The sequence below is a fragment of the Psammomys obesus genome, unplaced genomic scaffold (genome assembly GCF_907164565.1).
Source record: "Psammomys obesus unplaced genomic scaffold, mPsaObe1.curated_primary_1811, whole genome shotgun sequence".
Classification (NCBI taxonomy): Eukaryota; Metazoa; Chordata; class Mammalia; order Rodentia; family Muridae; genus Psammomys; species Psammomys obesus.
Window position 1 is genome coordinate 14,694,130 of NW_026596131.1, and position 25,536 is coordinate 14,719,665.

At 48.8% G+C, this 25,536-nt stretch overlaps 1 protein-coding gene across 1 annotated transcript in view; it reads left to right on the top strand.

Moving 5' to 3' along the window:
* The window catches only part of Rptor (regulatory associated protein of MTOR complex 1), a 238,570-nt gene that overhangs the window by 122,446 nt on the left and 90,588 nt on the right, over nucleotides 1–25,536 (top strand). Inside the window, exons 7-8 of the mRNA XM_055592285.1 lie at nucleotides 13,790–13,890; nucleotides 14,389–14,533. Coding sequence (XP_055448260.1) covers nucleotides 13,790–13,890; nucleotides 14,389–14,533 — 246 coding nt within the window. The remainder of the gene's footprint in view (nucleotides 1–13,789; nucleotides 13,891–14,388; nucleotides 14,534–25,536) is intronic.

A 25,536-nucleotide genomic window follows, 5' to 3' on the forward strand; every position in this document is an offset into this window, starting at 1 on the left:
CCACCCTGAGTTGTGTTATCTCTGTCTTTGTCATCACTGGAGAAGGGGCTGAGCTCATCACTTCAGGCCTGCCAGGTGGAGATGGTGGGGACCAGGGTCAGTTTCCAGAGGTTGTCATATTGCTGTGTTCCAGATATGGTTCCTCAGGATGCCGGTCTGTCCCCACTGTAGCCTTAGCAGTTACCTGCAGTCACCACAGGGCTCGTATAGGTGTTCCATTAACTTCAGTGGCCTTAAAGCTAGGGAAGGCATCTGTTCTCCGCTCAGCTGCTGTGTCTGTAAGGAAGGGGGAGCGAACCGCCTCGAGTCCCCTGCACTGCTTCTAATTATCTGTGCTCACCTAATGCCTGATGAATAAGCCTGTTGCTGCCATGGTGCATATTTATATTCCGAGTCCTTTGAGAGAGTGGCAATAAGATCCATGCTTGCAAATTAAGGGACATTTTTCAGCCCTGAAACAAAGTAATGAAACGCTTAAACAGTGCCAGAAATATTAGGGTTCTCAGAAAGCTCCAGGGATCCCACGGATGCTGAACCTGCTCCGGGAGGCTGTTAGTTAGTATTCTGATCACTAGAGGCACAGAGTATACAAAAATTATTCATGATTAACATCGATTGTGTAAACACATTCTAAAGAGCTAACGGCCGTGTGTGGAGCAGCACAGCTGCTCTTGGTGCTCCTACTGCTTCAGAGGATACAGGGCCACTCAGCCTTCAGGTGCCCACTGCCCTGGGCTTCTTTCTGGACTTGAAACTGCATGGTTTTTATAGCCTTTCAAAATAACATTTGCAGAATACCTGGTATGTGCACAATCCTGGATTAAGGGCTTTTTATCTACCTGCTTTCTAAAGGGCCCTTTGGGGATATTGTCATCTACCCTTTGGGAGCCAGGGAAATGGAAATGCAGAGCGGGTGAGTCATCCGTGTGTCAGGCGGTCCACTGCGTCTGAGCCATCTGAGCCACACCATGCCCTTCCCTCAGCACACCCTCACTCGGGAAGGTATGTAGGCTTCTGTGTCACAGGCATAGGGGCTGTGGTTGTAATTTACTTTGCTGCCCCGTTTGAGTCACAATATGGACTAGTTTTTATTAGTCATTGAAAGACGCACGCTTTGTTTTAAAAGAATGTTTCTTTCCAGTGCAATTGTAACAGCTCTTTCTGGTGAAAAATCAGCAATTGATCAACATGCACAGATCATCAATCCTCTGAGAAATCAGCAATTGATCAGTATGTTCAGGTCACAGTCCTCTGAGTAACAACTCACTGATGGTGGTTCGGGGTGGATTAAGTGAAACAAATGCCCTAGGACTGAACACTGGCTGGAGGTATGTTGAGACACCAACAAACAGAAAACTGGATCTCTGCTTGGCACCCAGAAGCCTCACCCACCCAGTCACCTGTGTCCATCACCTCAACTCTTAAGTGAGTCATTTCTGCCCATACACCTTTTACTCAAATTCCCGTAAAGGCAGAGGACAGGTGAAATCACCTCTGTGCTTGACACAACGCTCCTGCAAGGAGTTCTTTGTTTTGTTCTGATAGGCAAGCCCAGAGACTCGGGACTGAGCACTGAGTGGCGTCACAGGCGAGCACTGGAGAAAAGACATCAGGACTTGGAGGCTGTTATGGGGGTGCCTGCATACAGCATGAACTGCTTTCATTTTCCTCACAGAGGCCCCCAAAGGCTGGCCTTTGTCATCAAAACAAAGGTTTTTGTGTCCCAGTACAGCACATATCAATCTCTCTCTATGGCACTGACTTCATTTCTGCCCAAAGCAACTGTGTCACGTGAGGCAGGGTGCAGTGTGTTTTGCAGGCAGAGTGCAGTTTTTTGCAGGCAGTGTGCAGTGTGCTTGCAGGCAGTGTTTCCTCATTGGAGGAAGCTGCCAGGCAGGGCACAATAGGCTATGGTGAGGCAGATCTTGTGCCTCACCTGGAGCCCTTCTGGTGACAGCTTCTGTTTAGCTGCTGCCTGGGAAGTTGCCTGTCACTGTAGTCACATGGCTGTAAAAAGCTAGTCTCTCCTCAGCTCTGACCTCTACCAGATACGTACACGCATCAGCATTTGTCTCTGTGCTTTTGTCTGCACGTGGCACTGGTACCCTCCAGACTTAGTGTGCACTTACATTAACACACTTTCATTCCTTGTGATGATCCTCGTTCCTTCCTGAGCCTCGGCACTCCCATCCGAGCTTTTCTTTACCTTTCCTGCAGATCTGCCGCTGAAGACAATCCCGTCTTGTTTGAAAATGATATAGTTTCCCCTGTGTTGTTTGTTTTTATGATTTCAGATCAACACTTGTCAGGAGACAGTCAGTAAAGTGCCCTGAGTTAACTATGAGTTGATGAACTTTGACAGATGTATGGTCTCCTGGAGCCACTGCTGCCACCAGGGCAGGTCTGCAGTGTCCTCACGTTGCCCACCTCACTAGCCCTCCTGATCCCAAGCCCAGGCCCTCTTGGGACTGCCTTCCCATATGCTGAAGTTGCTCTTCCAGAGTCTCATGGAAGTAGAGCACTGTGTATCCAGGTTCTTTAGTGGAGCCTTTCAGATCACCCAGGCTGGGTGTATTGGGGCTGCATCTTTTTCAAGTCACATCCTGTTTCTTAGTCTGCCTCACCCGCTGGTGTGTCGTTAGGTTGTTACACTACAATCATCTGTGGCCATGTGTGAAACACTCTCTGTCCCACCTGGGCGAATACCAGTCTTGGACTGGCTGGCCATCTGCATTTAATACTGTAAAGAAATTACCCAGCTGTTTCTCATCATCGTTGCAGGCGTGTGAATGTGCTGCCGTTGTGGGTATGTGTCCACTCTTGGTGTCCTGCGTTTTTAGGGGCAACAGTTCCAGAGGCCATGACTTGAGCTATGCTGACTGGATGCTGGAATGCATCAGTGTGTCACTGCTCCTGGTTTACATTCTTTAGGAAGATAGGTATGTGTTCAGGTCTTGTGGCAGGTCTCACATTGTGTTTGTCTTTGTAGTCCTCATGTATTTGGATATTGACAGTCAGACCTCTGTCAGTACCTTGTGTTTTTGTCTTCAAAGCAGTCCTTCAAAGGAAAGCTTTTCCTTCTGCTCAGATCTGATTTCATAGCTTTTTCTTCTGTTATTTGTGGATTCTGTGTCCCACACAGAATGTCTTTGCCTGACTCTCCCAGAGCTGTTGACCTTTTTCCCTAAAAGTTCTGCAGTTTTAATTTTTGTTCAAGTTTATGCTCCATCTTAGGTTAATTTTTGCATATGGTGCACAGTGCTGTTTGGAATTCTCCCGTCTGGTCATCAGCAGCAGAGTGGAGGGGGTCAAACGTTCGGTCCCTTGGACAGGTGGTCTGTGGAGGTGAAACTCACCTCTGTTCTGTTGATCTGTCTCACCTTCTACCTGTACCTGTGTTGGTCAATATAATGTACTATAAGGCTTGTTTGTTAAACTGGGTGAGCTAGTTAGTGAAGCTCTAAGTATCTCATAAAACTTTTAGCATTTTGGAATCCATCCTAGTTTGACACCTGCTATAGTTTTGGCTGGGGAGTCATTGTTCTGATAGTACGATTGTCCCACCCATGAACATAGTGCACTTTTCTGTTGTTTGTTTTCTGTTTTGAGACAGTGCCTCTCTGCATATCCCTGGCTATCCTGGAACTCACTCTGTAGACCAGGCTGGCCTTAAACTGGAATATATCCACCTGCCCCTGTCTCCCAAGTTCTGGGATTAAAGGTTTGTGCCACCACTGTGCCCAGCAGTATACCTATTTTTACTTTTAAAAACTAATCTCAGAGATTCTTCGTAGTTTGTTCTCCTCTTTTTGTAGTTCTCGCCTTTTCACCCTGTGGGTGCGGTGAGTGCCTGGTACTGTAAGCACTGCTAACTTCTGCTGTGCTTGGTGTCCCAGCCTTACTTCCCTGGGTATTTGTAGCCTACGTTTGCTACTCTGTGGGTTCTTCTTTCTTCCACCCTTCTCCACCTTCTCTTCTACTCTTTCAACCCCCCTAACACTAAATAAGAGGAAACGAGGACAGAGAAGGAAGGAAAGAGATCCTTGAATAAAGTCAGGGGTTTGGAATGGGGCAACATTATTATTGGACTACTTCCTGCCGATTAGGGGCGAAAGTTCCTTGGGGCAAGTTTGATCTTCGCCATCAGGATATTTAATCTCTTTTTCTTGTTGTTTCTTCTTTGCTCACGACTACTTAACAAACAACAGCAAACAACAACCCCCCTGAACGATCAGTAACCACCGACTGGGGTTGTTGGGGCTCTAGCATATATGTACCCTCTGAAAAGTCCTCAGAATTCCAAACATCACATAATAGCAGAAACTATCTGCAGCTGGCAAAGTCACACCCTTGCCAGAGCATGAGGCAAACTACAGTCAGCTTCTGCGAAGCAGCCCATATCCCCACCCCTGGGATTAAAACAAACACATATTCCTACCCTATTTCTGTGTTTTTTTTTAAAGAAACAAAAATTCCCAAATTATCACTACAGGAGTGATTTCATCTTCTGGGATCACTGTCATATGAGGGCTACTTTTTTTTTTTTTTTTTTTTTTTTTTTTTTTTTTTTTTGATGCTTTGTAGTTTTAACTGTTCAGGTCTTGCATTCTATTAGTGTCAAGATATTTAATTGTATGTTTGCATATAGAAATGTAATGAGGCCGGCCTAGGGGCCTTGTTTCCTCTAAACTTACTAAACTGACTTACTGGCTTTGGTAGTTGTTTTTCAGATTCTGTAAGAGTTATATTTATGTCATCTGCAAGTGTATGCAGTTTTGCTTCTTCCTTTCAAGTTTTTGTGTCCCTTCTTTCTTTTTCTTATTTTATTGAACCGTCTAATGCCTCTAGTGCAGTGTTAAAGCATCAGTGAAGGGGAAGACATTCTGCACAGGGTGAGCTCTGGGTGTTTCATGGCTAGCCACTGTCAGGTGGAAAGTTACCCTTCTCATCACAAATTGGTGCTGAAATTTGTTCCACACTTTTCTGCATCTGTTGAGGTGACAGAAGAAAGCTGTGGTTGCTAAGGTTATTCCTCTTTGTTCTGTTAATACATTATGCTGCTGTTAAATGTTAAAACAAACCTTGTGTTCCTCTGACTGACGCACCATCAGCCTTCGTTACCCTTTTGCATGTTGCTGTGTTCCGCTGAGACTTTTGAAGATTTGTAACTGACTCTTTACCTTTGGGGCACAACCACATCTCCCTAAGGCCTTACCATAGCCAGGACTGGCCCTTCCAAGTGAGCTCCTGCCTGTCACCACCATGCTTGTGTTTTGTTTGACTGTTTACATTGGGGGGGGTCTCTCTGGCCTATACTAAATATGTGGCGTTCCCTTGCATATTTTTCTTTCTCTGTTTAAGCTTTCTCTTCTCTATATGTACATGTAGGCCTTTTTTTTTTCCCCCGTATTCTCTCTTTCTCTATCATTTTCTGGCTTGGGTGCTGTGGGGTGAGTTATATGCACTGGAAATTCTTACTTGAAGCCCTACGACCCCGTATGCTGGTATTTGGAGATGGTGCCCTCGAAGAAAATTAGGTTTTAAATGAATTCTCAAGAATGAGACCTTTATGAAGAGGTGGGTGGGGACAGACTGAGTGGCTGTTGTGTCCTCCTTTGTCTGTGTGTCTACATGGCTTTTCTGTGTCTGTGTCTGTCTGTCTGTCTGTCTGTGTGGGTGCTTCTGTGTGTGTGGCTGCATGGCTGCTGTGTCCTCGTGTGTATGTGTCTCTGTGTTACAACTGAAAGCTGACTGCCATGTCCCCTCAGCAAAAGCACAGCCTTTTTAGTTACACTCCAGGAAGAATGATTTGAATCATAAGATATAATCAGTACTTGGACATGGGAAACCATAGATCCCAAAACCTGTGCATTGTTCATGGCCTGACTCAATGTAGCAGTGTGGTAACAGCTTTTCAGTGTCTGTGTGTTTAGCAGGGGGTTCCCAGTGCCAGGAGAGCATTGGCAACAAGCTCCTGAGTCTGTCTATGGGTCACAGCGTAAGCCACAGGTCCATGACCACTTGACACCTCTGAATGGCTGGAGTTGTGTACCCTGTGTATGAGGAGTTCAGGTGACAGAGAATATGATTGGGTTGTGGGAGAGGATGTCAGGGCATGTGGTTTGTGGTCTGATCTAGCTTAGGAGAATGTTGGCTTAGGAAAGCCCTCCCCTTGTCCAGGCTTCAGCACTCTGTCCTCTAGGCCTGAACCAGGGGGAGTGCATGTACGGCCTTATGTCCCTGCTGCGACGCTCTTGATGTGGCCCTGCATTCGTCTGTGGACTGAGGCGGGAGCGCCCGCCTCACTGAAGAGCCGACCAGTATGCACTGGCCCTGCTGTTAGGCCTGTGCTATAGATCTTTCGGATTGTTTCCTATGTCTGGTCATTTGTGACAATGCAGCTCTTACACTGTGTCCCTGTTACAGCTTGTTTGCTGCTGTGCACACTGAGGGCCGTGTGCCAGTGTTTCTGTTGGATTTTAGACGGTGGGACTGTACCATGCTATGACCATCCTCCAGTGTCCTTACCTTGTGCAAACAAGCATGTGTCTGGTGTGATGGCGCCGTTTTCCTGGAAGCTAGAGGCCTATGCTGAACATGAGTGCACAGAGCCTAGTGATCCTGCAGTAGTGCTCTGCCGTTGACCAGCCAAGCACACGTGGGCACGTGAGCATAGTGCGTTTGTACCAAGCATGAGGCCAGCCTGGACAGTGCTGTTGAGGCACAGAGACACCAAAAGATCTGTGGGTCAGCAGAGACTGTGCAGGCCCTGGAGGATAGAGCGAGTGCTAGAGAAGGTATTTGGAGAGGTTACAAACCAGAGCTGCTTGGCAAAGGACTCTGCCAGTAAATCAGAAAGACAGGAGGGCATTCTGGGCAGGCCTGAGTGTACAGGGGTGCCCGAGGGTGATGATGTGATGTTGAAATGTGACAGTGCCAGTGGGGAATGGAATAATTTAGGGAAGGCTAATGTACGTGTTAGCGAGCATATTGGTTGATCATCCTGTGGTCATTTTCTGTTGTGATAAAATACCTTGACTAAAGCAAAGGAGGGAGAAAGGATTTGACTTATTTTACCTCTCAATTCCAGATTACATAGCAGGCAGGTCAAGACGGCAAGACAAGCTGGTCACATGCAGTCAGAGCAGAGAGAGAGCACATGCATGTCTGTGCTGAGCTCACCTCCTTCCAACAGTCCAGAACCCAAATTCAGGGAATGATGCCGCCCATGTTTAGGAAAGACAGTGCCCCCAAAAAAAACTTGTCCACAGGCCAAGCTGAGCTAGACAGTTGACTCTGCACTACAGCTCAGCTGAGTCTGTGTGTGGCAAGTTGACAGTTACAGCTCATTATCACAGGTGGTCACACGAGGCAAGAGGGAAGCTGGAATCTTTTTGGTCTCCCCTATTCTTCTCTGCAGCACTCCCTCTTGGGATGTCCGGGTTCCCATTCTTTAAGGAGGAGAGTGTTTCTGGGGTGCCCAGAGAAGCGTGAAGCCTCACTCCAAGAGCTGAGACCCTGAGGACAAAAGAATAGTGCTTAGCTGACTCCTTCCCTGTCCCCAGCCACAGCCACCAGCTGCCCTTAAGAGTTAGGATTCCATCGGCTGGGTGATGGGGAGTCTTAGGAATGAGTGGGAGCCGCCACTGTTTTCAAGTAGCAGTTCCATGACTCAGGTTTGTGGGCTGCTGAGATTATGCAGTGTGCTGAGCACTCTGCCAAAAGCTATAAGGAGATTGATACACATCGAGGAAAGAGAGTCATTGCCCATAGGAATTTGTTATCTAGTTACACAGAAAATTAGCATGGAGGAGCAATGGCGAATAATAAAAAAAGAACACCAGCAGCCGCTTCGAGGAATGCCTGAGCTGTTCAGAAGTGGATATGTGTTAAAGACCTGAAGCTTAAGCAGGTCTCCACTAGCTGTCATGTCCAGGGCATCTTGAGCCACACAGACTAGATAGAGCTGCTTTTACAGTGAATGGGAATTGGCCCCAGGGGAGTCAGAAACTCTGACCCGAGGAGGGACATGGGTAGCATAAGCAGACAAACAGAGGCCAACTCTGATGTTTCCAGCACTGTGCCATGTGGCATCAGGCCAGCAAGAGGAAGACTGCGGTGGAGGTCGGCAACAGATTGTACAGGCTCAGCCACCAACTTGGTCAGTTTGACAATTTTGAGGCCACAAGAGAATTTTCTGTTTGAGTGCGTTGGATGGAATCCTTTATTCTTCCCTTCAAAGGCCTGGCTGTTTGTTCCCATGTGGAGTGTGCCCAGGCAGGGCTGGGAAGTGCTCAGCCCACCTTTCTCCAGCCCACTGTCCTTTGAGATTTTAAGTAGAGACACCTAAAGCCCCTACAGAAAAGACAGTACAGAGAGCTCTGCAGCATCCTCAGCGGACACAGGAAGAGCACTGAACTGTCTTGATGTGAGTTAGAGGGCTCTGGATGGGGACAGCCTTCCCTGCAGCTGAAGCAGATTCATGCAGGAGCTGGGAACTATACCTGGTCCAGGGCTAGGGAGCAGGTGAGTAAGTGGGACTCATGGAAGTGCCTCTGCCAAGCTCCTGCTGAGCTCAGCCTGTGGTAAGCAAAGAATAAAGCAGAGGCCTCTGTGTGTGAGGCAGGGGAGCCATGTTTGCTCAGTGATCTGCACAGACTGATAGTCCAAAATGTCAGTATGTTCGGGGGCTTATGGGGTTGGGGCAGCATTCCCAAATTCAGCCAGGATCCCAGAGACCAAGGCAGGGAAGGGGTGTTAGGATCTGGCTTTCCAGGGGCAGGAAGGCCAGTGGTGAGGGCTGTAACCAGGGATGATCAGTGGCTTAGTCAAGGTCAGGAGCTGCGAGGGAACTTGCTTTCCTGTTGGCTGCCTTGTGGTTTTCTAGATTTGAAGGAAGAGGAACCCTGTGGCAGCACAAAGGGACCTCTGGGGTCATGAGATCTTAGTTGATCTTTTTTTCTCCAAGGCCAGAAAGACTTGGGTTCATCAGCTTGATACAAGCCCTACTTCGTACAGCCCAGGGTCACTTACTTTTGGTCCTCTGGACCTTGTAAGGCAGATGGTAGTCCAGGCCATATCCAGTGTTCACCACTTTTCCCCGAGGTGAAGGACACCCTTGTGATGCCTCCAGTCCCAGTCTACAAGTGAGAATGAAGAGAGCGCCTTCCTGAGAAGCCCTGGGAGGTGGCACACACGGCAGCAGTCCCTAGCCAGGGGCCAGTCAGCTAGCTGTGACACTTGGTATTGAAGAAACCAGACCTCAGTGACGTCAGGCAGCTGGCCCAAGACCACAGGGTAGTTACTGGCCAGATTCAAGCCCACACCTGTCTGACATCAAAATCCAGGTTGCTCCCCACCTGCTTTCCTCTCAGAGTTACTCATCAGTGTATACACACCTGTCCTGACCAAGGCCCGGTGTGAATGTCAGGACCTAGAGACAACAGAGTCTTACTACAGGCTGACTTTGTGCAGAGTAGTGGACAGAGTCTTGCTGAGTGGCTGCAGAGGTTGTGATAAGGGCCATAGGGAAGAGTAGGGTGAGGAGAGCGTGGCCCAGGTGGAAAGCGTCAGATGGCCATTCCAGAACTCTGCGGTTGTCACATCCCTGGCAGTGGAGACATTCAGAAGTGGTCACTGTATGGCAGCAGGTGGTCAACAGTGACAGCCTGGGTGTTGAAGTGAAGGACGATGAGTGCTGGCAGGAAACAGAAAGCTGCAGGGAGCACAGTGTCTGTGGGAAGATGGGAGCAAGATGGGAATAAACCCTTGTGCCGACAGCAACAGCGGGAGGGAGAGCTGAGGAGGCGGCTTGCCCCTGCCAAGGAGGTATCTGGCTGCCACTGCATCTGCTGTGCAAGTGTGACCCGTTTATTTTAGTCCCGTGTAGCACAGAAGGTTAGTATTCGTGACTCAGAGCCGAGACACAGGATGCAGAAGTTGCCCAGCACAGCACAGCTGGGACTAGAGTTTGGCTTCTTGTCTTTCAAGCCTGTGATCACTTTCCTCATACAGTGTATCCTTGGTTAGCACCGAGGAATTAAATTTTAAAAGAGCTCCTGTGCTTGTTAATGGACTGGGAGCAGGGGCCAGAGAACTTTCCAGGTGGGATGGGGGTCTCAGGCTGGACTGTCGTAGCTCCTTGGTTCCCTCTGGGCCCTGCTGCAGCCTCTGACAATACAGACGGGCTCCCAGCTTCTCTGTGAAGTACATAGACAGGAGTGGGCTCACTTCCGCTTTGTCATCCCAAGAAGGGAGTGTGCAGAGGAGCCTCGGCCACGTCATTGCTCACTCACTGGACCGCTGGTCAGTTAGTAAGCAGGAGCGATTTCATATCTGCCGCAACAGTTGCAGGTGCCTGTGTTCTCAGGGTGGTCTCAGGGAGGGTAGAGGGATTTCATATCTGTCTGCAACAGTTGCAGGTGCCCTGCCTGTGTTCTCAGGGTGGTCTCAGGAGTTCAGGGTGCTGTGGCATTCTGGTCCTGATTGTCACACGTGAGAGGGGCTTTTGTTTTTCTGTTTTTGTTTTTTTGGTTTTGTTTTCATGTAACTCCGTAACCCAGACAACACAGGCGCTATTCTCAGTGGCTGTTCAGTGACTGAGGCTAAGGTAGGGAATCTTGCCAGCCGCTTCTCACTGCTAAGAACACAGCTTCTGTTCACATCCGCAGAGATTGTACCTTGGAAAACAACTTGCTCTGTGGTGGCCTCACTTAACTCAAGGCATGTGGGCTCTCACTGGTAACTGTCCAGTTTGGAGACAGACCAAGCTCAAACAGACTCTCTGGTTTTTAGAGGCCCTGTACATCTCCTCGTCCACTGCAGTAGGCCCATCCCCCAGAACACTGTCTCCTTGGGGCTCACCTTCCTAGTGCCACCCAAGGCAGACGATAAACAAGCAAAGAGGTGGGAGTCTCAGGTGTTCCCTGTGGGTCAAGTGGGGTGGATTCTCACATGTGCGATGCAGGTAATGGGGAAAGCATCTCCCCCACTGCACAGAGGCTCTCCCAGTGCTCTCCTTGCATGTGTGTGTGTTATCTTGGTGCCATGCTTGACCACCCTATTGAGATGTCACAAATCACCATTAGCATCTAATAGCCACTTCTTTGTGCTGGTTCTAAAATTTACTCAGTCACTTCACTTTTTCTGGTCACATAGCCCATTTCTGCCTTGTTACAGTTTTAATAAAACCACACTCTGCCTTACTATAACCTGTGTCCCCTTAGTAAGTTTCTGAGTTACAGTTGACTGATAGGCCAGGCATGGTGGGGCACGCCTTTAACCCCAGCACTCAGGAGGCAAAGGCAGCTAGATCTCTATGAGTTTGAGGCCAGCCTGGTCTACACAGTGAGATCCAGGACAGCCAGAGAGCTACAATAGTGAGACCCTGTCTCTGGGAAAACAAACTTACTGGTGGCTGAGATAAAAGACAAACGTATATACTCCCAGTATGAATGCTGTGTTTCCCTGAAGGTTGCCATAGTTTCTTCAAATTGTCTCTGAAGGTGTGACCCAGAATGTTTAAGCGCATTCTTGTTGCTTAAAGTGGGCCAGGGAGAGGCACAGAGGACCTCTTGTTGGAAGAAGTGTGCACACTGTGGATGCTTGGTGGTCAGTTACCTCTAAAGGGAGGCTCTTCTGGCCCTGCTTAGGACAGTGTATAAGCCGAAAGCCTGAGATTTCACTGGAAGATAGTGCTTTGGTGCTGAGCTGGCTAATCTGGTATGGGTGGCATAGTATTCATTCAGAGTCATCATCTGACCTTTGCTCCCAGCTTTTTCAAGGTACTCTGTATCTTTGAGGTCACTGGCAGTTCTAGGGTAGGGCGTACTGTGCCAGGAAGAGCAGCCTGAGGTAAGGGGGCCTGTAAGTCCTGCGGTGTCAGTTTTCCTGGAGGCTGGGCTCTATGTAGGCAATCAAGAAACCAAACATTTATCTGCTGGAACTCTGGTAAAGCCTCTGTCCCCCACCTCAGGTGACTGGCTGGCATCTTGGCTGGTGGTGTTCTATGTGTTGTCATATGGAGAGAGAACACAGAGCTCTTTTTTACATTTTTGGGCCACTGTACTATGGGTTCTCCTCGGCTGAAGTGGCCACTTTTTCTCTGTAGTAAATGGTCACCCACAGGAGAGAGCTTCCCGTGGGTCTTAGTGAGTGACTGAAAAGTAGTTTGGGGAACCCCTTAGTTGAGAGGTGTTAGTAGGAGGACAGGCAGGGCAGTCTGTAGAGAACAGTGCTTGTCCCACTCTTGACACTCAGTGGACAACTGTGAGAGCTTGGATAAAGAGCCTTGCTAGGCAGTGTTTTTGCAGTCATGAAAAAAATGTCTTCTCTTGGAGAGGTATGCACCCCACCCTCACTTAGCTCTGTGGGGAGAAGCTCCAGGGAGAGTGGGCATCTGCTTTCCCATGGCTTTCTATGCCTCCCTGCCCTGTGTAAACACCTGGTGGCCCTGGGCGCAGCTACTGTCCACACTCCGCCCTGTGCTAAAGGAAGTGGTAAGAAGAATCCAGTGCTTGGAGTAAGGGCAAGCCAGTCTTCAGTGCCCTGTGCGAGTCCCCTCTGGGCTTGCTTTCTCTTTAGTAGTAGGATACTTAGTGGTCCGTGACAGCATTTTAAGCTCTGGAAATACACCTGACCGCCATCGGTCATCTGCCCCACCTCCCCACTTTTTTCTGTCCTATTATTAAGCCTCCTGAATAAAGGAAGGTTTTTTTGTTTCTAAACCTGAAGGTATGAGTGGCAGGAAAGAGCTTACTCTCACAGTTGTGACGTAGCTATCCTGGCCTGCGCCTTGTTCCTGAGTCTTTGTCTGAGTTGTTCTTACTGACAGTACCATCAAATGGGTGACTATAATGGGAACTATTAGTCTGCTCCGCCTTATAAATAGAAAATCACACTCTAGTCTCAACCAAATCACTGTGAACATTTTCCTTCTGGGAGGAAGAAAGTTTCTAGTCAGTTATAATTAAACTTGCTACCTAGTGGGTAAAATTAAGCTTGCTACAGAGCAGAGAGAAGCTTGCCCAAACCTTAGGGCCTTGAACCACTCTGCTCTTCAATGGAGACATGCTTGCCATAGACATGGAAGCTCTGCCCTGTCAGGATGTAGATGTCTGCTCCTGGGTTAGTGCTCAGCACGGCTTTTCTTCACTTCCCTTTCCATAGTGGAACTGTCTGCCCCTCCCCAAGCTCTACCTGGGTGTCTGCAGCCTTTGTACTGCCCTGCTCTCCATGCATGCACATGCTGCTGGCTTCTTTGTTGTCCTTCCCACTGGTTGGCACTCTTCGTGGTAGCATGGCCCCATCCAGGTCCTCAGGACTAGTTGAACAGCTATAAGGTAAGTATACATACCGGGTAAAACTTTCCTCCCCAGCACTTAGGTAGCAGTGGCGCCCAGAGAGAGCTGTGGAGGCAGACTGAAAGGTGAGGCGTGACAGCACAAGATGTGTGTCTTAGAGCCTGGTTGGCTTGTGCTGTGTGTGTGGAGCTGGGCAGCTGTGTGTGCCAGCTGTGCTCATTCCACACACGCAAGGGCGACAGGAAAACTGTCCATGTGTCTTCGTGTAGAGGGAAGAGTAGGAGCTGCTGAGGGTGAGCCTGTGTAGAGTCTTGTCTCCTTGAAGGAGACGTGGGAACTATGCGAATGTCAGGAACTTTGGGAGGCCTGCTAGCCACAGACCAGTCTGTCTTTCCTTGAGCCTCTTTGTCAAGGTCTGTTCCCACGTCTGACTCCCTTGCTTATTTCAATAGCCGTGGCAGCACTAATGTGAACGCCATCTTGTTTAGGATTCCTGGCCGGCTGAATGACCGGAGAACCCCTCTGGGTGAGCTGAACTGGATCTTCACAGCCATCACAGACACCATCGCCTGGAATGTGCTCCCTCGGGGTGAGATGCCTTCAAACAGGATCAGTGGCTCCTCTAGTTCAGGAACTCACAGGGGGTGGAAACAGAAAAAAGAGCACAGAGCCCAAGGAGGGCCAGGGGTGGGGGGTGCAGGAACCAGGGGTCAGATGCTTAGAATCATGGCAGATAACAAGCTCCACATCAGCCTTGCTCTCACCTCAGTAATGCTTTCCCAGCAGGCCCAGGGCTCAGTTTCCTGAATAAGTATTGGCCCTGCCCTTATCTTTGAAACCAGAATCCCTGCTATAAAACATGTGTGTGCTTTGTTTATAGGTTGGTTGGGACTTGGGTATTTGTTCATATGTAGGCTGATACGTGTGTGTGTCTGTGTGTGTGTGTGTGTGTGTGTGTTACTAGTGGGAAGTGTGTGTGTTAGTCTCAACTTGTCTGTAATAATTTTTGACGGGAGAAATTTTGTTTGGCTTCCAGTGCTAAGCACCAATCACTGAAGATTCCTTGTTATTTTTTATCTGCCCTCAGATCTCTTCCAAAAGCTTTTCCGACAGGACCTGCTGGTGGCAAGTTTGTTTAGAAATTTTTTATTGGCAGAAAGAATCATGAGGTCGTATAACTGCACCCCAGTAAGCAGCCCACGGCTCCCCCCGACATACATGCATGCCATGTGGTAAGTGTGTTCGCTTGACAGTTCTTTTGTGCTTGGGTCCCTAATTGTGTGCTTCCCTGTGCTGACACTGTGGGCTTCTTGGAACCATAAAAGCACCCTGATCTGCTGAGGTGTGGCACCAGCCTGGAGGCCGGAGGAGACTCTTGGAAAGGAGTCCTTGTAGGTGGAAAAGGTCAACAGCTTTGGGCTGCACATTCCCCAACTAAAATCGTTAGGAAGTGGAGCCTTGTTAAAAGAGAAGGGTGATTGGGAACAGGCCTTGAGTTTTTTGGCGGGGGTTGTTTTTGTTTTTGTTTTTTCTGGCCAGCCCAAATTTCCTGTCCCTTCTCTGTTTTCTGATCATGGGCACAATGCAAGCAGCTGACTCATGCTCCCAGTGCTGTGCCTTCCCCACAGAGATGGACTGTGTCCTTCTTAAACTGAGAGCCAAAATAAGAGCCTTCTGGCCTTTTTGGAATTTGTACTGAGAAAGACATTGACATACAAGATTTCTGTAAAATCTAGAGAAGTTGTGTGACACACATACAGGCACACACGTTAATCTTTAATCGCTGTCCATAATTTCCTCACTGTGGCCACAGCCCATGCTAGTAAAACGTGACAGTAAAAATAATACAGTGTGGGGTTAGAGAAAGGGCCAGCACCACTGGCAGCTTACAGCCGCCCAGAATTCCAGTTCAAAGAGATCCTAGAACCTTCTCTGGTGTCTTGGGGCACTGCAGGGAAAATACTCATACACATAAAATTCAAATAAAATTTAAAATAATAATTTATTCTGAATCTGAACCTATCTGAAGACATTTGATGTGGCTCTCTATTACTCTTTAAAAATATTTATTTTTGTATTTTATGAATACGGGTGTTTGGTCTGCACATGAGAAGAGGGTGGATCCCATGGGGCTACAGTTACAGATCATGTGAGCTGCCATGTGGGTGCTGGGAATTGAACTCAGGTCTTCTGGAAGAGCAGCCATGCTCTTAATTGCTAAAACATCTCTCCAGCTCCTAAGATTTATTTTACTTTTTTTTTTTTTTTTAAATAAGGCCTCATTATGGTAGTCCTGGCTGGCTGGCATTACAGAGATCTGCTGACCTCTGCCTCCTGAGTCCTGGGAATTAAAGATGAGCACTGCCATACCTGGCTTAACTTCCCATCACATGACAGAATGACCGACACAGTAAGCTTATGTAGAAGAAAGTTTTGCTGAGGGTTGTGGCTTCAGAGGGTCTGTCCTTGGTCTCTTGGTGGCCTTGCCTTCGGGTCTGTTTTGAGGCAGCACTTCGGGAGGGAGCACATGGGGAAGCAGTTGTTCACTCGTAGCTGGAAGGACAGAAGGGAGGGCAGTGCGTGGCTGCCAGTACCCCCTTCCAGGGCATGCCCTGTTGCTCTAACTTTCTTTCTCTAGGCAGCACCTCCCAAACAGTGGGACATTCCACATCCAGCTGGCAGCACTCTCCACACAAGGTCCAAAATGAAATGATAAATATCTTCATTCACATTAGTAAGAGAGAGCTATTTGATCCTGAAGAGCTTTGTACGATAATGCAAAGTCAGGTTTTTTAAAAGACACATATCAACTTTCACCCATCACTAGAATCCTAGAGAAGCAAGAAGTTTGTAAACTCACTGCCTTTTAAACACTCAAAACTAAATATTCTTATTTAATCAAGAGAAGCCAAAATGTTTAGCGGCCAGCACTCACATGGACTATAAACAACAGAAGTTAAAACACATAGTCTGCATCCTTTAAAGCAAAGTTAGTGCAAAATTGGAACCCAGAGTGGAAGTGGGCTCTGGGAAGAAGCAGCTGTGCATCAGAGTGCAGAGGGCACACTCAGTTGGTTTCCTTCCTGTTCTGCTGTCCACTGCAGAAGGGAAGAGAGAGCATTCTCAGAGAAGCCTATGTCGTGTGTAAATGACCGTTTCGGGCACAGATACAGTAAACATTGGGGAAAGAACACATTCTCAGAACACCCACCTTCCTTACATCTGTTTCCTCTGAGCAAAGGACCTTTGTAAACTTTTTATAAGGAGCGAAAGGGAAGGCTGGGGAGATGGCTCTGTGATTAGAGTGCTTGCCCGGCAAGCAAGTGACTGGAGCTCAGAAACCCTGTAAACGTTAAGTGGGGGTAGACACTCACCTGCAGCTCCGGGCTCTGAAAGCAGAGAGGCCAGGCAGTCCTCGTAGAAACCCCTGAGTTTGACCAAGAGGCCTTGCTCCAGATAATGATGTGGAAGAGTACCCAGGAGCACTCCACATTCACACTGAATGACCACTCGTGTGCACATGAGAGCACAGACACACACACACCGTGGTGGTGGAGGGTACGAGAGGAGCAAGGTGGGGCAGGATGGTCAGAGCAGTTTTCCTAACCCTGGCCTCCACTCACCCTGAGGAGGGAACTTTACAGATAGGATGAGAGGCAGGGGTGAGCTCTTACCCTTTGTGTGGAGTCAGTAGAGAAGGGACCCCTGAAACCACCGCTGGGCAAGGAAAACTTCATCCTGCGGGCACCTTGATTCTGCATGCTGAGCACCTCTGGTATAAGAATGTCCAGGTCCTCACACTGAAAACTCTCTGGCCCTTCCAGTGCCTGTCTTGGGAAGTTCCCTATAGATCAGAAGGCATGCTTCAGTTTCTCCCATACAGACATGCTGGCTTCCATATTTCTCCTAGAAGGCATCTTCTTTCCTTGCATCACGGTGGTTGTATCCAGTGCTGCTGGGTGGGGCCATATTCAGTGGAGAGAGTCCTGCAGCAGAGCTGGGAGGAGGGGCTCTTCTCTGCGGGAGCACCGCACCTCAAGGGAAAAGAGGAGGGAGTCAGGTACCTCCTTGGTACCTCTTTCCCCCAACCCCAGCTGGACGGCTCCAAGCTAGTGAGAAGAGGTGTAGGGTCCCAGATAGAGTGGACATGTGAATACCATCAGCTGAGAGGCCTGGAGCTCTGTGTGGCAGAACCTTTCCCTTCGTCCAAGCCCACATTGTGAACATAGGCCATTGATAGGACCATGAGGAAACTACTTAATCATGAGGTCCCACTGTAAAGAGTAAAGCCTGGAGAACTCATAACAGACCAGGATGTCCTTTTTAAGGAGGAAGTCAAAGACCTGACAAACAAATGTGCTTAAACAAGTATTGCCACTGGGAGAAAGTGTTCCGTGTCGAGAACCATATAGGGCTTGTAGGCTTTTCTGGTGGACATGCTGTTAGTAAGAGGCTGTCTCTCCATCATCCATGCACAAAAGTTTAAGAGTCAGAGAGAGCTGAGTAGGTCATCATGGCCTACAGTCGCACAGTAGTGCCACCACGGCTTGCTTGCTCAGAGCATCGCATATCACTATATCTAAATTATGGGGGCAGGTCCTCCAGGCTCAAGTCCACTGTGAACTAGAGATCCCAACATCTTCCTAGGAAGTCCTCATGGCCCTTCTGCAACTCCACCAGCAAGGATGTAGAAACCCCGGCCAAATGAGCAGATAGCCCCATCTTTACCAGCTGACCCTATTTTCCTGGTCAGCTCCTGCTGTACCTAGGGGTGGGTCAGGTTATGGTAGTAGGAAAGGGTTTGGGGATTCCCATTCTATTTTAAATTATAAGGAGTATCTTGCAAGGCAAAAACGTTTCCTAGCTGCTGAAGACTCACAGCTGGAGGCTGTGAGTATCTGGGTACAGAGGGAAGGAGTAAAGGAAGCAGGAGAGTCTTGTCGATCAAGGAGTTGCACATAGCATGGCTGCCTGCTGATGCCACCAGAGGGACAGTGTGTCAACTCCAGAACCCATGTGCCAGCTCCACCCTCCTGCTAGATAATAGCCCAAAATTCTTTCCCCCGGCTAGACAGTTGGAAGTGACCAGGAGTTGGAAATGCCTGTTCAGGAAACTGGTTAGTCATCTTATGCCAGGCACCAGAACCACTGATTTGAGACCTCGCCCTTAACTGTAATATTGCTGGTCATGGTCCCTGACCCTGACCCCTGCCCAACTCTTTCTATTTCACCTTGTAACTTCCTGGAGCTCATGAGCCCACCCTCACCTCTTTCTGCCTTCCCCACCTGCACTTCTCTCTGCCTAGTCCACTTTGCCCTGCAGCTAGCAGTGATCCACCAAAGGAGCCTAGTTCAGCACATCTAAAAAGACACAGGGACTAAGACAAGCAAGGTCCTCAGAAAGGCTGGTGGTGTCTTTGTTAAACACTCCTGACCAAAGTACCAACTGAGGATAGCCCAGCCTAGTACAGTGGGGTAAAGGAAGTCTAGTCTCTGCCTCTCTGTGTCTGTCTCTCTCATATTGTTATATAAAATATATGTTAAATAACACATTAAATGACACTGCATGTGTCCACAGTACAACTGCTCTCCATGCCAAAGTCTCTGTCATGCACAGAAAAGGCTGAAGAGAGTCACAGCAGGCTTCAGACAGGACCGCAGTGACACTCACCTCTTAAAAACTGTTGGAGATTCCTTTGAAATTAAAGGCCTCTTTGGAGATTTCCTATTCCTTTGAAACAGTAAGTGCTGTGTTTTTCTTTTAATTGAATCATTATAGTTAAGGCATTATTTGAAAATCATAAAACGAAACTTAGAAACAAACAAGAAATAATGGGGCATTTCTTTGCATGATAAAAGCACAAATAACAAATTCCCTAAGGTTTAGTACCTAGGCTTGATCTCGTGATACTTTTCAAATGATGTGGAAAGGGCTCATTAAAAACCCCAGTTGACTGTTAGCTCACTTCCATTAGACAACGTTCTGTGTGTGGCACTGCACAGCGGGTGACGCACCCAGCCTCAAGCAGGGTTTCCCCGGAAGGGTCTGCTGAGACTGGCTGGGTGTGCCCTTCAAGAATCAGTCAAGGCCAAACAGAGCGAGGGAACACTGAACCGATCAGGGTGGTAGTGCCCTGCCTTCCTGGCACCTGGCATCTGTGAAGAAGCCTAGCCTTCCACCCAGCAAAGTGACAGCAGCAGGGAGACCCACGCAGAAGACAAGCTATGGGACAAGGTCTGACAGGTCCTAAGCTGCTACAGGCGGGCATCCGATATATGAAGTAGACTGGGGTGCTCCTTTCTCATGCTCCTTCAGCCTGTGTGTGGCTAGGCCTTCAGATCCTATTGGGCTTCCGTTTTCTGTCCTGTAGTTGCTTCCAGGCCCAGGCTAAGGTGGTCAGGATAGTGATCCGGATATCTCTCCCTTCCCCTCTGCTGCTGCTGCTCATCTCACCATCCGCTGAGATGACAGCTTCTGTTTGATGTTCCTTAAAGAATTGCAGAGATCAAAACCATAGGAGGACGGAGCCTACTGCAGAGATCACTGTACACTGTCTGATGAATCAGGGGTGGCCTAGCTCAGGAGGAGCACCGTCAAGTGACTCTGGTCTTACAGCATTTGCCTGTTGTCTTTTGAGTTAGGGGTCGAACCCAGGAGCTTGTACTTGTTAGGCTATATCCCAGGCGTTCAGTTGGCTCCCTAAAAGATGCACTAAGGAGGACTCATGTGAGCTTCTGGGGCCAGAGGAAGTGACTGGGGAGTCAGGAGGGTGCAACCCACAGAAAGCCTGCCTCCCCACTTGGGGTCTGTGGGTGGTTAGGCAAAGAGTCAGGGCAGGGACTAACTGAGAGATATACTAGGCAGTTGTGATGACAGGCCAGAGTGTTGACAGGACTTGGAATCTTTGGGGAAGTCAGTGGACAGCTGGAAGCTGAGTCTAGGGCCAAGAGGTTCTTGGGGTACTGGTTTGAGAGCTGCCATCCAAGTAAGGGAGAAAATGGCTGGTATTTATTTAGCACCTGTGACTCTTCTGAGGTCTAGCATACAAGGCCTCGCCGATCCTCGTCACACCTGCCCACCGCCATGCACACCATTTCCTTAACTTTGCCTCTGAGAAGATGGGTCTCCAAAAGGGTGTGACTTGTCCAAAGGCACACGGTACCTACTAGCTGAGAGTCAGTATGATTCTGGCCAGGCCTCAGCCTCCCCAGGACCTGCATTGCTCAGTTCTGCCAGGAGGTAAGATGGTTGCCAGAGAAGAGGAGCGCGTGTAAAACAGACAACAGCTTCATGGAGAAGTGATGTGGGTGGGCTGTTAAGAGAAATGATGCCTGACAGAGGCTGCGCATCACCAGTGGATGAGCCTCTGAGCTCTTTCTCTTATAACTCCTCGCTTGGAGGTAGGGAAGATAAGCGTGGCTTGTTAAGGAGTATGCAGTGATGAGGAACACTGCCCAAGGCGCGTGGCAGACTCATCATCTGAGCAGAATTAAGGGTCTCAGTACCCCATTTATTTCCCCAGTTCACTCACTGCCTGTATATCCCATATGTGGATATGGGGTACAGATGCCATTTGGCTGACCCAAGTGTGAGCTGGGACCCTGTAGCAGTAATCTGCCATGGAGCTCAGAAGAAAGGAGGGAGTAAGGAATGCAGCTGGCCATTTGACAGTCTGGGGAGGAGCATTCGTGGAATACACCTTTCCAGCAGAGCAACTGCACAGCCAGAAGAACTGTAGACCTGAGACATGGCAAGAGCAGGTCCTGTGACCAAGTCCCCAGCAGCCCACACTATCAAATTAACCCTGCCACAAAAACCAATCCACCATTCAGTTTTTGGTAGTCAAACATCAGTGTTTGGTTTGGCTGATGATCATCACCTGATTTTTTTTTTTTTTTTTTTTTTTTTTTTTTTTTTTTTTTTTTTTTTGAGACAAGGTTTCTTTTTGTAGGCTTGGCTACAAAAAGTCCTGGGCTTGCTTTGTAGACCAGGCTGGCCTTGAACTCACAAAGTTCAGGCCGTTGCTTCCCTGATTGCTGGAATTACAGGCGTGCACTACCACGCCCAGCTCGTGTTTTCTTTCTGTTGGGATCTAAAACAGTATTCTTTAAAACATTTTGAGATTATACCATGTCCATAGCCTGCCTACATGCGGCTCGCAGGCTGAGAGTGCCGGGCACGGCTTCAGGTGCCTGACGTAGCTATTTGCAGTGACAGGAAGGTGTCACCAGTGCCTGAGCCCGTGCAGTCTGGACAGTGTCTGAAAGTCCTCTTCAACTTGAAATCTTGTGCCTAACATCATGGCTTCTGTCTCTATGCTGCAAAGTGCCAAATAAGTACATTTGAAGGGTTCTTGTTACAGAAGACAGTGAGGCGTGATTTCATGGAGGAGAATTTCTTGCCTCTGACACATGTTCTCTGGGGAGGTTTTCAGTAATAACAGTGCTAGCATGAGTGGAATTGGAAAGTAAACACTAGTCAGTCCCATCCTGGGCTGGAAATTACACGGTGAAGCCACTTTGACCAGTGGCCAGCATTGAGATTTTCTTCAGTCTCCAGGGGAGACTGCATGATGTTGGGGACAGGCTGGTGCCTTTAATTGGCAGAGCCAGCCCAGCAGAGATGCACAGTCTCCTGATTTCATGGGGTAAGGAAGCTGCAGGGCTTTGAGGGGTGAGCCTAACCTCAGCAGAGAGCTGACTCACTCGTCTCTGCTTAGCCCCAGTGCCCCCAGCCCAAGTTTCCTTGCCGCCAGAACACTTGAGAAACTAAGTCACCAAGTACCCCCAGCCTTCAGAGGAGCTTGTTGAATGATGAGTAATCTTCTCTACCAGGCCTTCTGTCTAAGTGCTGTTTTGACAGTGCCTTCAGACAGTGAAACATAATCTCTTTGCCTGCTGCCTCAATTCCCAGTGTGGCTTGCCGGCCAGGCTGCCTTGGATGGTCTTTCATTTTGGGATGTTACTGGATGTCAGAGGCTCGCAACAAACTCTATCTCTGAAAGGCTGTCTGCTCTCCTTGGGTGTCGCAGCCATTACTGGCCCTCCTCATGCATTTCTGGCCTAGGGGGCTATGCGGCATGGGGAGTGACTGTCGCCTCTTTCTTGGGCCTTGGGCATTGTACTTGCACTTCCCGGAGACTGGTCTCTGCACTACTTCATGCCCAGCCCGTGTGCACTGGGGTGACTTCTCAGCATTTGCCACTAAGAAACACGACTACTGAGCTATCTGGTAGTAAGTCTGTTGTTCCAGACTCTCTCTGAATGCTCAGCTGGAGGCATAGTTCTCACCAACTAATCGCCCTGGTATCTGAACTGTCAGTGAATCTAGAAGTCTAAGCATGAGCGAACCTTCTGGAAGGCTAAAACAAACAAACAAACAAACAAACAAACAAACAAACCATAATAGCATGACGTAGTTGGAGTGGGGTTGTATGAGTAGGGTTGTGTCTTGAGGCACAAGCACTCTTCCCCAAAGTACGGGTTTTCCTGTGCTCAGCATGGTTTGCTTAGACCAAACTGAATGAGAAGTCAGGCCAGACAACCATGATCCCAGGTATACCAGGAAGAAGGAAGCCATTCAGTCTTGTCAGTGACATTTGTTTCTGTGTGAGCCATTCACAGCATATTTATGCCCAGAAAAAAAGAAAGACATTGGTCCTTGGCATAAGCACTTTTAACTTGCGATCTAGCGTGTGCAGCAGAGCCGCCTTTGAGAGACCCTCTTGGTCAGATGATTTACCTTCCTCTAGAATGAGCTGGGTGTCCAAGCTCCTCTCCTGTAGACCCACCATCCCATACGTCTCCCGAGCTGCCTGGCCACATTCTGGGGCATAGGAAGGACCTGTGGGACAGGATTATCACTGCCTCTGCCCCCAATGACAGCTGCCCTTCTTTGAGGCTGAGTGTTTAGTGCTGTCCTCACTGCCCTGTCCTGACCCAAATCTTGCCCCTTGAAGGTTGGTGAGAAAAAGAGGTGGAGAGCCACACCCGCCTGTAAAACTCCGCAGCTGCACCTGAGGGCCAGGTTACTGCAGAGCTGAGCTTCTTGCCAGGCGGTGCCTGGGCCACGCCACTGAAGAATGACTGGTGGGTCCTCGTTTCTGCCACCTGCCACCCCAGGTGATGAAATTCTTCCCATAGTGCTCAGGGCTGGTGCTCCCTCATAAATAGATGGCGGCACACACATCCCCAGGGAAAGCACAGGAAAATAGGCAGGAACGAGCTTTTGGAATAAATAATTTAAAATCTGGTTATTATATCCTTGGGTGGTGATGGAGAGGCTGCGTTTCTAGTGGGGGAAGGCGACAAAGCCTAACAAAAACCAAGGCTAACCCATAAGCAATATACATTTACACTCTGCCTCCTAAACCATAAGCAGTGTACATTGACACTGCCTCAGAGGCGAGGGGCAGAGTTGGGGATGATGAAATACTCAGAGTCCGTTTCCTGTTTAATTTTTGATGCAAAGCCATCAGGGAGTCGTTCTCCTTCACTCTCAATTTCAGGGGTCCTGAAACCTTGCATTTCTCTGTGGTAATAACCTGTGCTTTTTGCTCTGATTGATCAGTGCAGGTGGAGCCCACGCTAGCTCGGAAGGCTTTCCTCCAACCCACTGCCTGGGTGCTTGCCATCCTAGGCCAGTTTCCTGAAAACCCAGGCTCTTCCTGATGGTGACTCACCCACCAGCTTAGGAAGTCCCCCACTCCTTTCTGTGTGGGGAGGGAGCCCTGTTCAGGTGGGCTGGGCTCATCCTCTACCTCTCCAGCCTGCCCCACCACCTCAGCCCTGCCTCTCTCCTTCAGTCTATAGACCCTGCCCTTGGGAGCCTGTGCGGACGCCCCTTGACTCCTCCCAACTTCTGCTCTTCCCCGGGTGCTGCACGGATGTTGACACTTGTCCATACCTGAGACTCCCAGTTTAAGAGGGCAAGATTGATTGAATTGTAGCTGAGAAAAATGCAGCCAGCTTTAATCAACTGATGCTTGTGTCCATCAGAGGGCAGTTGTTCTGCTAAGGAGGAGACTGTTACTAATTTTACAGTTTGATGAGAAATACTGAGGTTGTCTGCTCTGGCCCAGAGAGGGTGCTCAGGTTGCCCAGTGTGCTCTCTGCTTGTGAAAGTGCCTGTCTTCGTTCCATCTCAGCCCAGTGAGCTGGCACAGGATCTAGGTGCCTCTGTTGGAGGAGCTATCTTAGAGCTGTCTGCCAGTGGCCTTGGATGTTCTTCATCAGGTGTCCTCTTTGGTGTCTTGAACGGCCTTTTCTTCTCTGTATCCCTCACAGCTACTCTGGACTGTCCCTTTGCCTTAAGCCATACTCCCTTTGTTGGCTTTGTCTCATTTCATCTGTCTCCATCAAGCCCTTCATACAAGTGGAAAGTCCTGGAGCCACTATTCTGTTGAAGGAACTATGTGGTGGATTCCGTTCTCCCAGAGGTGGGAACTATATGGGGGCACAGCCCAGCAGGGGCAGTCACCCCAAGCAGGGTCAAATGTGTGTGGGTTAGAATACGTCTGCCTGAGATTATGATGGCATGGCTGCGCGACAGCTGAACCACCAGCTCATGGATGTGTGCGCGTCACCTCTGCGTAGGTCAAAAAGCGCCCACACCGGCTCCAACTGGTCAAGTCAGGCAGCTGCCAGACACTGCCTACTTCCCGTCTCCACCTCCCCCTAATTTCTACTTTTCTAACTCCTGAAATTGAAACTTTTCATTTGATTAAATTCAAGGCATCTTTATAGAGTTTAATTGCAATAATTGACTTTGCGTCTGTCTCAACAAAGAGTATATATCTCCCCTGATGCTGCCGAGCACCCATTTGCTTGCGGTTGGGGCTTATTGAGCATCTGGGAGCTATTTATTGCCCAAAGTTGGAGCCACTTTTGATTATCTCCTGATTGCCTCTTAATTCTGTCAGCAGGGAAGGGCTGCATGGGAGTGAGGTTTGTGGGCAGGGAGGGACAGTGTATACAGAAAGAGCCCATTTGACGGCGGTGGGGGGTAATACAAAAGGAGTAATTTTTTCTTTCATCTTAAGTCTGTCTTTCTGAATTTTAAATGTTTCCATTCTTGTCTTGGTCCTTTATTAAGACATAGAGAAAATGAGCCCCCTTACCTTCCAGCATGCAGTCTCATTAGTCTAAATAGAAATACCAAGAAGCTTTGAGTCTCCCAGGAAATTACTAGGGAAAAGAGATTGCTATTCCAGAAACAAAATCTGCCTAAGATGAG